At 41.8% G+C, this 14,529-nt stretch overlaps 1 protein-coding gene across 1 annotated transcript in view; it reads right to left on the bottom strand.

Annotated features, from left to right (window-relative positions):
• Positions 1–14,529, bottom strand: part of adamtsl5 (ADAMTS like 5) — a 168,824-nt gene that overhangs the window by 129,152 nt on the left and 25,143 nt on the right. The window contains exons 2-3 of the mRNA XM_073068317.1: positions 7,365–7,686; positions 6,941–7,013 (exon numbers count right to left, since the gene is read on the bottom strand). Coding sequence (XP_072924418.1) covers positions 6,941–7,013; positions 7,365–7,396 — 105 coding nt within the window. The 5' untranslated portion in view covers positions 7,397–7,686. The remainder of the gene's footprint in view (positions 1–6,940; positions 7,014–7,364; positions 7,687–14,529) is intronic.

Raw genomic sequence — 14,529 nt, 5'->3', positions numbered from 1 at the left:
CTTAACCAGCAGTTCAAGACGTTAGCTCACCACCACCATCTCATGAGCTATAAGGATGGCCAATAAATGTTGGTTTAGTTAGGAAAATATCCAGATTATGTTACCCTATAACTTTGTGCACTGAAGTAAAAACAAACTAAAGAGATGGTGCGCGAAGCTGTTATTCAGTTATTTTCATTGCCCCTGAAATTGTTCATGTAACATGGGCAAGCATTGAAATGCACCAGATTTAAAGTTAAGTAGTAATCTCCTAATTTAAACGGAGCAACACATATAAGAGCATAAGGCTTAGGCCATTTGACCCATCCTGTCTGTTCTGCCATTCTGTCATGGCGGATTCTTTATCCCTCTCAACACCATTCTCCTGCCTTCTCCCAGAAACCTTTAACACCCTGACTAAACACGAAACTATCAAACTCCACTTTAAAAATACCCAATGACTCGGCCTCCAAAGCCACTTGTAGCAACAAATTCCACAGATACACCACCCTTTGGCTAAAATATTCCTCCTCATCTCTGTTCTAAAGGGACATCTTTGTATTCTGGTGCTGTGCCCTTTGGTCCTAGACTTCTCCACTATAAGTAACATCTCTCCATGTCTACTCTATTTAGGCCTTTCAATATTTGGTAGGTTTCAATTAGGTCCCCTAACATTCTTCTAAACTCTAATGAGTACAGGCCCACAGCTGTCAAACACTCCTCATATATTAACTCTTTAGTTCCTAGGATTATTCTTGTGAACCTGCTCTGGACTCTTTCTAATGCCAGCACATATGGAGCCCAAAACTGCTAACAATACTCTAAGTGTAGCGTGACCAATGCTTTATAAAACCTTGGTATTACATCCTTACTTTTATTCTCTAGTTCTCTCGACAAGAATGCTAACATTGCATTTGCCTTCCTTACTACTAACTCAAACTGTAAGATAACGTTTAGGGAATCATGCACGAGGACGCCCAAGTCCCTTTGTATCTCTAATTTCTGGATCGCTCCGACTTCAGAAAATAGTCCACATCTCTCCACACTCTGAGTGTGAGCCGGCATGTAAACAATGTAGTGTTTTTAGCAGATCCAAGAACAAGCCACTGTTTAAAAAAATCAGAAAGCCATACTAATGAAGATCATTTGAAGGCATACAATGCACGATGCCTGATCCAAATTGGTTTGTGGTAAGATATTAATAATTGCTAATTTGCTGTAAAAGTGTTAGTTTCACACTTTCTCCATGTAAAAACCTGTTCATCTCATTTTATCTTAGCAGGTTAAATAAGCATTTCAATGGTGGAGGAGCACTGGGCAGCCATGAGACTCTTCCCTGTAGACTGCAAATAATCTTTGATCAGAAAGCGGGAGTGAATTCTAATTTTCAGTGACAGAGACTCCCACAGAGGGAACATTGTTCGTATGTGAACTGTGGCCATGGCTGACAGAAGGCAATTTAACTGCTGGGACCTGCAAATCTGAGATCTGATCCTAATTTGATATTGATGCCCATACATTTTCAACAAGGGTCTTCAACCAAAGGGGATAACTTCACTCAACTTCACTTGCCCCATCATTAAAATGTTCCCACAACTAATGGACTCACTTTCAAGGACTCTTCATCTCATGTTCTTGATATTATTTATTTATTTTTATTAGTTCTTTATATTTGTATTTGCATTTTGAATTGAATTGAATTGATTTTATTACTTCCTTCAAATTCATGAGGAGTAAAAGTCTTTATGTTATGTCTCCATTCACATCTACAGATGTGCTGGGCTGTCTGCACCACTTTCTTCAGAGTTTTGCAGTTGAAGGAAGTACAGTTCCCAAACCAGGCTGTGATGCAGCCAGTCAGGATGCTCTCAATTGTGCCCCTACAGAAAGTTCTTAAAATTTGGGGAGCCATACCAAACTTCTTCAACCGTCTGAGGTGAAAGAGGCACAGTTGTGCCTTTTTCACCACATAGCCAGCATGTACAGACCATGTGAGATCCTCGGTGATTTTTTTGCTGAGGAACTTAAAGTGGTTCACCCTCTCAACCCCAGATCTATTTATCTTCTATAGGGGTTGGCCTGCCTCCATTCCTTCTGTAGTCCACAATCAGCTCCTTTGTTTTTGCGACATTGAGGGAGAGGTTGTTTTCTTGACTCCACTATGTCAGGGTGATGACTTCTTCGTTGTAGGCTGCCTTGTTATTATTTGAGATGAGGCCAGTCAGTGTAGTGTTATCAGCAAATTTAATTAGCAGATTGGAGTTGTGGGTGGCGACACAGTCATAGGTGTACATAGAGTAAAGGAGAGGGTTAAGGACACAGCCCTGAGGGGCACCTGTGTTGAGGGTCAGAGGGCAGAAGTGAAGGAGCCCACTCTTACCACCTGCTGGTGATCTGACAGGAAGTCCAGGATCCAGCTACACAAGGCAGGGTGAAGGCCGAGGTCTCTGAGCTTCTTGTCGAGCCTGGAGGGAATTATGGTGTTGAATGCTGAGCTGTGGTCCAAGAACGGCATTCTCACATAAGCATCCCTCTCTCTGCACTCTGTTGGAAGCCCCAAGTTGGGCAGTCTTTCATTGTTTCTGTTACAGTTATTATACCATTGATTTATAGAGTATGACCAGAAGAAAATAGATCTCAGGGTTGTACCACAAACACGAGGAAATCTGAGCAACACACACAAAATGCAGGAGGAACTCAGCAGGTCAGATGGCATTTATGGAAAAGGATAAACAGTTGACGTAAACACTCCTGAGGAAGGGTCACGGCCCGAAATGGTGACTGTATTCTCAGTTGGTTTGAATTACCTGTAACAACTTTAACTTTTATTTACATAGCACTTTTGACATACAGAGGTCATAATGTATATCAAAATTCGAAGTCAGGTTGTGTAAAGACAAACACTTGTCCAACCATTTGATTGTTAGGTCTGCAGCCAAATACAATAAAGAATAGATGCTGAATATCTGAAATGAAAACAGAATACTGTATATTGGAAAGACTTGGTAGGTCAAGCAGCATCTTTGGAGAGCGGATAGGGTCGCTATTATGTGTTTATCACTTATCATGAAGAAAAAACATTCTCTCCCATCCCATTCTATTACAATCATCTATTCTGAGTTCTAATGGCAGGTCATTGACCTGGACTTTAATTCAGGCTCTCTCCTCACAGATGCTACCTGACAATGAATATTTTCAGTATTTTCTGATGTTATACGTATTACTAGCCTATTTCCAATCATGGTAAATATGGGGAGAAATATGAGATGAAGAAATATGACCTCCCTCTTCCCCTTTTTTAATGATCCACTGTTCTCTCCTATCCAATTCCTTCTTCTTCAGCCCTTTACCCTTTTCACCCGTCTCCCCCCCCCCCCATCCACTCATCCACTAACCCATCTTCCCCCTTACCTGGTTTCACCTATCACCTGCCAGCCACACCCTCCATACCCCCTTCTTATTCTGGCATATTGCCCTCTCCTTTCCAGTCCTGATGAAAGACCTTGGCCCAACATGTCAAATATTTATGCCCCTTCATAGATGGAGTTCCTCCAGCAGTTTGTGTGTGTGTGTGTGTGTGTGTGTTACTCTCGATTCCCATATAACTCTCATGTGCTTATGAGATAGGTCAATAACCTGGAAAATGGGAAATCATTACCCATAGATTGGGAGCTGCCTGTTGACGAAGGCAGACATTGATGATGCAATTCACTGTGGCAGTACAGTTACTGGTCAAACAAATCTGGTGCTTGAAGATCACGTCACACAGAAGGTACTGAAGGAAAAAAGACTGTTAGGTTAGGGGTAACAGCTTCTTCTCCCAGGCTGTGAGACTCCTGAAAACAATGCTACTACCCAGTATACATTATCTTTGACAGTGCCAGTAGCAGGGATACTGTGATATATATTTAAGTATCTACATCCACATATATATCTACATATATACTATGTCATATCTACATCTACAGATTACTTCTTTATCTGTTAATATTATTGTATTACTGTTATTTAATATTCTGTATGTGACATATGCACTGTGTTCTGCACCTTGGTCCCTGGGGAATGCTGTTTCGTTTAGTCATATACAGTCGGCCCTCCTTATCCGCAGGTTCCACATGTGCAGATTTAACCAACCGCGGATCGGGAAAACCCGGAAGTTCTCCCTCCAGCACTCATTGTTTGAGCATGTGCAGTCTATTTTTTTCTTGTCGTTATTCCCTAAACAATACAGTATAACAATCTACATAGCACTTACTTTGTATTAGGTACTATAAGTAATCTAGAGATGATTTAAAAGTACAGGCAGTCCCCGGGTTCTGTTCCTGAATCCACCTTTAAGTCGGATTTGAAGTCAGAACAGGTACATCCGGTATAATTTAGCGTCAGTTAGTCAAACATTTGCCTTAGTATATAGTATACATTTTGCCTTTCTATGCATATAACACTTAAGAAATGCATGTATTTCAATAATTAAACCACTGCATTGCTTAGTAATAATTGTAGCTTTCATTGGTGCAGGGCCTTTCACATGCTCCATTAAAGTTGTTCTGATCATTGACCAACTGTAACCTAACGCTTTTCCAATGACCGATGGCATTTCACCTCTTTCTGATCGCTTTATTACTTCCACTTTATTTTCAATCGTGATCGTGCTTACTTTCATGAACAGAAACACTGCGGATTCAGAGCTGCGCCGGGTCCTAAAGTCCATCGCACTGAGACAGGTAAAATAAGGTCCAGGGTTCTGCTGGGTCCTAAAGACCACTGCACTGGACAGGTTAAATAAGGGACTTGAGCATCCGTGTTTTTTGGTATCCGCGGGGGGTCCTGGAACCAATCCGCCATGGATAAGGAGGGCCGACTGTACATGCTTACAGCAGAATGACAATAAACTTGAACTTGCCTGGCCCAAAACACATGGTCTATTGGAGAACAGTGATTCATGACTTCCTACAGACTGCCAACATCTCAAAGCATGGGAAAATACCAGCAAAGCTACCTTCAAACTCACTCAGATAAGTAAGTCAACATCAGTAAATCAACACTTCTCCCAGGTCAATGGCTCCAGCATCTAGACCACAGGTATACTTGGGAGGTCGGATGGGGTGGGGGGGGGGGGGGGGGGGAGGGGAGATCGGCATGGCAGGCAACTGCAGATGTAGGGCTAACACCAAGATTCATGATTTTTTATTGTCGTTTATCAGTACACCAGTATAAAAAAGATTGAAATGATTATTAATCATAAAAATGCATAAAAACTCAATAAATAAAAATATAAAAGCAATCCTATAAAACATAACAGCCACAGACATCCCACCTCTCCCAGAAGTTCCGGGAGTCTCCTGCATATTGATAACGGCTCCCTGACGCCCACAAATTATATACAATATCCCGGAAATCGATTTTTTAAGAGAGCGAGCAAACGAGAGGGAGGGAGAGGGGGAGCGGGGGAAGAGAGAGACAGAGAGCATCCTGATTGGTCTCTCTTTATGCTAAGTAGACCTATCAGTTTCTCTGTGGGCAGGCTTTACAGTCGACTTCTCTCTCTTTCATTGTCTATCAGGTCAGTTCAGTGTCCTGCAGCACCATGGCAGAGTGTTCCAAAAAAAAAGAAAATATAAAACGTTCTTCACCCCAGACTACACTAAAGTATACCCCTGCCTAATAGTGGTTTAAAATAATGACAATGTTGTTTGCTGCACCGTTTGCAACAGTGACTTTTCTATTGACCATGGTGGGTTAAATGACTGAGTTGAGATGAGTTTAACAGATGCCATTCATTCATTCATTAGCATAGCTAACGTTATTTAAACTAGCTGGCTAGCTTCTAAGGAGCTACTCTATTGATGTCCTACGTGATGAGGCCAAACTCCCTGCAGACTTGCTTGAAGTTGTAATAGAATAAAAAAAATCGACTCTATGATAATATAATAGTGAATCTTGTGAATTTGACGTCTTGCAAAATTAACAAATTCATTGACAGGGACTGCTATGAGGTTGAGACTTCCAGCAAAATGCTCAAATCTGCCAAGCAAGCCACATCACAGTACAAGGAAAGTTTGCAAAAGAAATAGAAAAACTATTTGCTAATTTAGCTATTAGCATTGAGACTGCCAACAAAATACTCAACAAGGAATGTGTGTGTGTGTGTGTGTGTGTGTGTGTGTGTGTGTGTGTGTGTGTGTGTGTGTGTGTGTGTGTGTGTGTGTGTGCAAATAGCTTCAATATGTTATCAAATAAATTGTTGTGTTCTTTCATGATCAACTGTCCTGTATACATACACCCTTGGAGATCGACGGAGGGGGTCGATATGGGGTTGCAGGGGGCGGGGGTGGTGGTGCTACCTCCCTGAAATGAGTTTTTGCAGGGTGGGATGTCTGCAAACACTATTCAGAGTTCTGCCACAGGAAAAGGATTAATAGGCAGATGGGGGGGGGGGGGCAACAGAGTAAGGCAACATGCCCTCTGATTCCTGGCTAGCTCTGGCCCATGACTCCTCTCGGTGAAGAAAGTGTACTGTGTGAAGGCATTGACACACGAAGGTTAAAGTCTGTGCAAGTGATGGAAGGAGCAGGGCGCCTCAGAAACGATGGTCCCGGGCAGTCGGGCACGTCTTTCGTGGAAGAACACGCGTTTCATTAGCTGGCTCACAAACTCAACGGAAGCCATTCATTCTCCATCCCGAGAAGACATCTGTACAAACGCAGGCGGCTCAGACTCACTGACTGTAGACCACATTTCAAGCTCATGTTAGACATATTTCCTCTGTGACAAACGATACCGACAGGGACCGGTAACAGTGAAAGAGGTAGCCAGTTCATCTTAATTTTAACAACAGTTTCACTTCACGGAAAGGTAACAATGCACAATAAAAACGCACGTGGTAATTAAATTCGCCCATTAAACGCAGGCGAAAGTTGAGGTCTTGGTTTTCACCGGTTAAGTTCTTATTGCCACTCACCTGAGCCCCGTGGAGTGCGCTACATCCCAGTACCAACCCTGCCAGCAGCCAGGATTTCCAGCAACGCCTTCTCCTGCGGGCGTTTGATAGGGGGGTGCGGCGTGTTAAAAAAAAAAGACACGAAGGCGATAAGTGACTAAAGAATTAATAAAATCCCCCTCCCTGTTATCCCAAACCCCACTGCCCAAAAGAAGCAGAATTCAGCATATAATTCATTCCAATTAAACAATGTGGATTAATAAGATCTTGTGCTGTTCAACGTTACCAGAACGGATTGCATTACGTGATAAGAAAAGATGCCTGAAGCGGCACGTGCACGGCGTTACACAAATTCAAAGGGCTAAGCTTGCAATCCGTTTAATCAAAATAATAGATCCGTTTCTACTTGGAGCGGAACCGAGCGCTTTAAGCACAGTGAACATACCAGGAAGATAAACGCAGCATGCTTGGTCCCATCGGTAACGATCTCAGAGTGAGAACTTATCTTGGACTGTCATCTCGTCGTTTCAGGTTTGTCAAATCTTCAGCGCCGATCGTCTGCAGCATTGACAGCTCCCAAACTTGTAAAGGTGACCAAGACTTCCCAAAATCCAGCTGCTCCGTACTGTCGACAGCACTGGATTTGCAATATTCACTTGAGTTCTATGCAGCCAGTCTTGTCTTTCTGGTTTGAAGCTTTGCGTGATTCAACGTGGTTCTTTAATAAATTCACTCCCACTTCCCAACGATTATTGGTCGCTCAACATCTTTTAAAAAAATTCACCACAGTTCCATACTTATTAAAAATCCTTCACGTTCCTCATAAATTTTCTTTTCCTTTGAAATCCAAACATGTGTTTTACTAGTCACTTATACAGACAATTTTAACTAACACACACACACAGGTAGGTGAGTGATCGTTGCTAGGTCTATTAATTGGAAAATCCTAACCATCTGTGTGCTGAAATCGTCGGGAATGGCGTGAAGTTTTGAAGTTCCCTGCAGCTCAAAATCTCTAGAAGGGAAGAGTTTCTCTTTTCCGGGTGTCTCATGTGTGTATCAATGCTTGTAAAATAGTAAGTCACGCTCTGAGAAGTGCAATACATATTCATGAACGGGGCGTGTTTTTGTTTAAAGGCACAGCATTCGATTTGGGAGCATCGATGTAGTTGCACTGTTTTGATCAATAATGACATGCAGAAAAAATTTACCAGGATGTTGCCAGGACTTGAGAACCTGAACTATAGAGAAAGGTTGAAAAGGTTAGGACTTTATCCCCCGGAGCAAGGGAGAATGAAGGGAGATTGGATAGAGGTATGCAAAACTATGAGGGATATAGATAGGGTGAATGCAGGCAGGCTTTTTCCACTGAGGTAGTGTGAGTCTAGAACTAGAGGCCACAGGTTAAGGGTGAAAGGAGAAATGTTTAAGGGGACCACGAGGCGACTAGCTTCAAGATTCAAGATTCAAGATTATTTAATATAGTTTCTTGTACGCAAGTGTATGAAGAACAAGATGATTGTTACTCTGGATCCAAAGCAGCCCAAAAAAAACTTACAAAAGATTAAGAACATAATAATAATATTTAAATACACAGTGAATATAAATACATTCATATAAATACACAGTAAATATAAATACGTAAGATAGCTTGGATGTCTGCAGAGAATGATTGTATGTCCATAAAGTAGATAAGGTGACCGATGGGAAATAGTAGAGTTAGGTGGGCAGAAGGGACTGTTTCTGTCTTGTACTATTTATTCTATGACTTTCTGACTACTATTGAGAAAGGGTTGATTATCTGCCAAGTGAAAAACTTTTGTCCACATACCATCTATGCCATCTAGACAGATCATTCCATACACTCGAAACTGTTAAAGTGGAGAGTTGTCATATTTAGACCTCACCATGGTCAATCAAGGCCAATATATTTCCTAGCCAGGATAGTGTGAGACTTCAAAATTCAAAGTAAATTTATTACTGAAGTACTTTTGTGTCACCATATACTACCATGAGATTCATTTTCTTGCAGACATTCACAGCAGAACAAAGAAGTACAATAGAATGGATGAAAAATCTCCACAAACAAAGCCTGACAAATAACAAGTGTGCAAAAGAAGACAAATTGTGCAAATATGCAAAGAAAAATAAATAAATAATACTGAGAACATGAGTTATAGAGTTTATGAAAATGAGCCCACAGGTTGTGTTCAGTGATCAATTCAGTGTTGAGGTGAGTGAAGTTATCCACGCTGGTTCAGGAGCTTGATGGTTGAAGGGTAATAACTCTTCCTTAACCTGGTGGTGTGGGACCTAAGGCTGCTGGACCTCCTGAGTCCTGACGAAGGGTCTCAGGCTGAAACCTTGACTGTACTCTTTTCCATAGATGCTGCCTGGCCTGCTGAGCTCCCCCAGCATTTTGTGTGTGTTGCTTGGATTTCCAGCGTCTGCAGATTTTCTCGTTTGTGATTGTACCTCTTTTGTGCTGGCAGCAGCGAGAAGAGAACGTGTCCTAGATGGTGAGGGTCTTTGATGATGGACACAGCATTCCTGCTTCAGCGATCTTTGTAGATGCACTCAATGGTGCGGAGGGCTTTACCTCTGATTAACTTGGAGGAGAAGCAGCAGCTGACTGGAAATAAAACTTGCAGCAAAAGTTATGGAGGTCTGGGAGGTGTTGCACAAGCGTCTTTGTATGGCATATACTTCACTGGATAGGACAGTAACCCGAAGAATGAGAATGCTAGACAGGGATTGACAAAGCAAATTAAAACAAATACCATTGAGTTTTTCTGCACTGACTGTGTGGGAAGTGGGAACAATGTTAAATTCACCTGGATTACAGATGGTGGCACGGGAATGCTCGAGGCATGTATCTGAGATCTTGCAGGTCTGGGAATCTGCAGGCGTAGGTGCAGGCTGATCTGTGGTACGGTTATTTGTGGGTGCAAGTGGGGGATCCTTTGCTCAGTTAGCATACAAAATGCTGGAGAATCAACATCTGCAGAGAGGAATAAACGGTGGACGTTTTGGGCCGAGACCCTTCATCAGGATCGCATCTGTGGAATTGCCTGTGGTTGGACAGTTGTGAGGATCTGTGAGTGTGGGTGTGGCAGGTTCGAACTATAAGTATGGGGATATGTAGAGTTAAATTGGGCATCGTTAGGTATAATGAGAATCTATAGGTTCAAGCCAGGACTTTTTTTTCTTAAGGTTTGCTCTGTATAAGTATGAGGATATGTGGGCATAGTTCTGTGGATCTGTGTTATGAATATAGTGGTATGTGAATACACACTGACTGGTGACTAATACCAGCCTGTATATTTATCATTAGCTATGGGAACCTGAAATGGGGGAGTGTGTGACAAACAATAAATTATTAGGTGAATCATTAGATCCTTGCAGCACTGAAGCCCAGTCAATACACTTTTGCTTGCATTAAATTTACATTATTCATGGTCAAATGTGAAGGTCCTAAAGCTATGGAAAAAGCTGTGTTTAGAACTGTGGCTTTATGAGTGGATGAATCCTAAATCAGGACTCCATGATCTATTCCTGTTAGTAAACTTGAGGGATTTATATACAAATTAATGGAACCTTGGATATAAACTTTATACGTTGTTCCCATACTTTATGGCATGTTTCTATTGAAGACTACAACCCAAATTACACTTCGGTAACTGCTGCTAGTGTTTATGTGGTGTGTCCATTTGTTACGTCTGTAGTCTAGACTGCATTAAGTGATTGATTTATGCGATGGTCATGAAGGTCTGGGTCCAAACTCCCTGGTGGTCCAGGTGACATTTGTAATTAAGATCTTTATTTCTTGGACAATGAGTTTTGGAAACCTAGGAGGAAAGAGGTAGGAAGGTGAGAAGGGACAGACACAGAGAGGAAAAGAGAAGGAAGGTGTGACATTAATCGGACACATTTTCTTGATCTTTCAGGAGGTCAGAGCCTGCGTCTGCTGGGGGTGGGGGGGTGGGGAGGTGGGGGTGGTGTAGTCTGAGTCGGATGAGACAAAGTTTTATTTCCCTTGTTCATATGGAAAATTCTCATCTCCTTGCATCCTTCATTATCTTTCAATTGTTTCCCCACGACATTTAAAATCAGAGTTGGGGAATCCTAATTAGACCCAAAAGTAGATCTTCATTATTCCTAGATACCACAAGATGGAAAAAATATACCCAAATACAGACTCCCCTGAATTAAACGTACTTGTTGTTTTCTTTCTGTAAAGTATGCTTCCACAGACTCCACAGATAATCTTTCACTGACTTGACTGTGTGACTCTGTGCTGGTGAGCTTAAGTACTAAATGTCAGCTGTGAATTCAGGACGGGGGTTATGGAGCTGAAGTAAGAAATTACAGCTAAACCCTGTTTATCTGCGAGGACAATGTTAATTTAATTACTGTTCCAGCAGGGGGCACTCTAGAGCCAATCAGCATCCGATTTCTCTCCCTAATTAGAGTTAATTCTAACACCCCTGTGTACTGACCCCATCTATGGTAATTAACTCAGGACCAGACCAGGATCGCATTTTGCTTCTTCATTGTTTATATGTGCCAGCCACTCATTAGGATCATTTTCCAATTTTAACCAACATTTCTCATAGTTTTACAAATCTTTCCAGCTTCAGATTGCTGGTAAGTAAACTCATTCTTGCCTGGTTATGCATTTTGCATTCTTTGTTTTCAAAGTTACATAGAACATATAAGCAAATAGTGTTGTTGCCTCATTGCTCAGTGAACTAGATTAGATCCTGACCTCTGGCACTGTGTGTGTGTGTGTCAATATAGCCCATACCAAACTCTTAAACCCTTTACTGAACCTTTTACTTCATTGATCAGGCCATCACCAATCCTAAAACTTCCTCTTCTGCACAGAAAGATAGCTGTGGTTCAAAGTGGCAGCTCACCACCATGTTCTCAAAGCAATTAGGGGTCGGCAATAAATTCTGTCCTTAGCAAAGATAAAGATTTTCTAAAGATGAAAGATTGGCTTTATTTGTCTCTTGTACATCAAAACATACAGTGAAAAACATACAGCAGAATTTCCCGGGTGGCCAAGCCTTTTAATTCTGATTCCCATTCCCATTCTGATGTTGGTCCATGGCCTCCTCTTGTGTAAGAAAAAACTTTTCCTCTCCCTTCCCCTCTTCTTCTATTCCCCACTCTGGCCTCTTACCTCTTCTCACCTACCTATCACCTCCCTCGTCTCCCTTCCTTTTCTCCTATGGTCCATTCTCCTCTCCTATCCAATTCCTTTCTCTCCAGTCCTATATCTTTCCCACCCCTGTGGCTTCATCTATCACTTTCTAGCTGACCTCCTATCATTCTTCCCACCTTTTTATTCTGGCATCTTTCCCATTCCTTTCCAGTCTGGAAGAAGGGTCTCAGCCTGAAACATTGACATTCAATTCCATAGACCAGGGGTGTCAAACTCATTTTAGGTCACGGGCCGGATTGAGCAAAATGCAGCTTCATGCGGGCCGGATCAGTCGGACGCGTGCGAACGCAGCTTTCGTTGCCTCCGTTTTTTCAGCCTGCTCTCATGTGTCTCAGTCTCTGCTATAACTACAAAGTGTTTCACTTTACAAATTCCGTTTCTTATGAAGAAGACTGCCGAATAAACACTAAAAACCCTGAAAACCTGGTACATGAATAAACTCAGCATTAGCCATATCAGACGCCATAGGCGCTTCGATTACTGGGGCCAGCTTTAATAGTAATTAGATATTATCTCGCGGGCCAAAGATAATTCCACCGCGGGCCAAATCCGGCCCGCGGGCCTTGAGTTTGACATATATGCCATAGACAAAGCCTGACCTGATCAGTTACAGTGAAATGCGTTGTTTTGAGTCAACGACCAACACAGTTCGACGTGCTGGGGGCGGCTCGCAAGTATCACCACACTTCCGGCACCAATATTGCATGCCCACAATTTACTGACTCTAAACTGTACGTCTTTGGAATGTGGGAGGAAACCGGAGCACCCAGAGGAAAGCCACACCATCACAGGGAGCACGTACAAACTCCTTAGAGACAGCGGCAGGATTCAAACCCCAATTGCAGATCTCTGGTGCTTAAAATGTTAATCTAGCTGCTACGATATTCAGATCCCAAAAAGTGAAGATACAAAAATATATAGGGTGGGAAATGGAGGAAACAAAATCGTGCTTATATTGGAACGTGATCAACTGGGATAGGGAAGAGGAAAAATACTTCTGGATTCCTCTGGAGGTGGTTGTTGTTGTAGGAATATACCAGCAGCCCTTGAGCAAGTATAGGCTCAGGGAAGGATCTGCTCACACACAACAGGGCATAAATCCATATAACTATAAAATAAGGAATTACAAAATGGGTGACCCATAGTCTCTTCATGGTCTGACAAATTAGAGGCAATTTGTCATAGACCCCATCTAATTTACTTTATTTTATTTGGAGATACAATATGGAACAGGCCCTTCCGGCCCAATGAGCTGCACCACGTAGCAACCCCACCTATTTAACACTAGCCTAATCGCAGGACAATTTACAATGACCAATTGACCTACTAACCGTGTTGGACTGTGAGAGGAAACTGAAGCACCTGGAGATACCCACATGGCCACAGGGAGAATGTATAAACTTCTTATAAAGGGCATCAGAATTCAACTCAGAACTGCAGAGTACACCGAACTGTAATAGCGTCACGCTAGCCGTATACTGCCATGGCACCCAAGGGGAGTCTTTCAGTAGTAGTTCAAAGTAAATTTATTATTAAAGTAGCTATTTGTCACCAAATACTGAGATTCATTTTCTTGTCGACATTCATAGTGGAACAACAATGTAGAATAGAACCGAAGTTACACATAAAGACTGACAAGCAACCGCTGTTAAAAGAAGTCAAACTGTGCAAATGCAAAGATAAATAGACAAGTAACTAAATAATACTAAGAACGTGAGTTTCAGAGACCTTGAAAATGAGTCCATAGACTGTGTTCAGTGATCAGTTCAGTGCTGTAGTGAGTAAAGATGTCCCTGTTGGTTCACCCTGATAGTTGAGTGTAATAACTGTCCTTGAACTTGGTGGTATGGGACCTAAGGCTCTCACACTTTCTTTCTGATGGAGAACATAGCTTAGATAGTGAGGGTCTTTGATGATAGAACATCATCAAGTCAGTTATCTGCCAGGAGTATGGCGTGGGTTAAGTACACTAGTGTTTCAAATGATGAAAGGGTGAAAGATGAGGTAAATATAAGAGAGATGAGAAATTTCATGGAATAGATGGATTTTTCACTCTATTTCATTTGAATAAACATAAAAATAAATCATTTAATGCCACTCACGAAATGTGTGCCAAGAAACATCATTTCTATTTTAGAAATTCTTATTCATCTAAAATAATGACAATAGGAATTTTTTTCCAATTATGTGTCTTCTGGCAGCTAAGAATCTTATTCTGGGAAATAGGTTTTACTTTTTCAGGAAAACAGTACTACCAAAAAAAAAAAATTTGGAGTGAATCCAGCACAGATTTAGCTCCACAGTGACATTGAGATCCAGATTGTGAAACCGATGTCTCGACAGTAAGGTGTGGCAATGAGATTTTACCTGTATCACTTCA

The sequence above is a fragment of the Hemitrygon akajei genome, chromosome 16, assembly GCF_048418815.1.
Source record: "Hemitrygon akajei chromosome 16, sHemAka1.3, whole genome shotgun sequence".
NCBI lineage: Eukaryota > Metazoa > Chordata > Chondrichthyes > Myliobatiformes > Dasyatidae > Hemitrygon > Hemitrygon akajei.
This window is presented reverse-complemented; position numbering and strand designations above follow the sequence as displayed.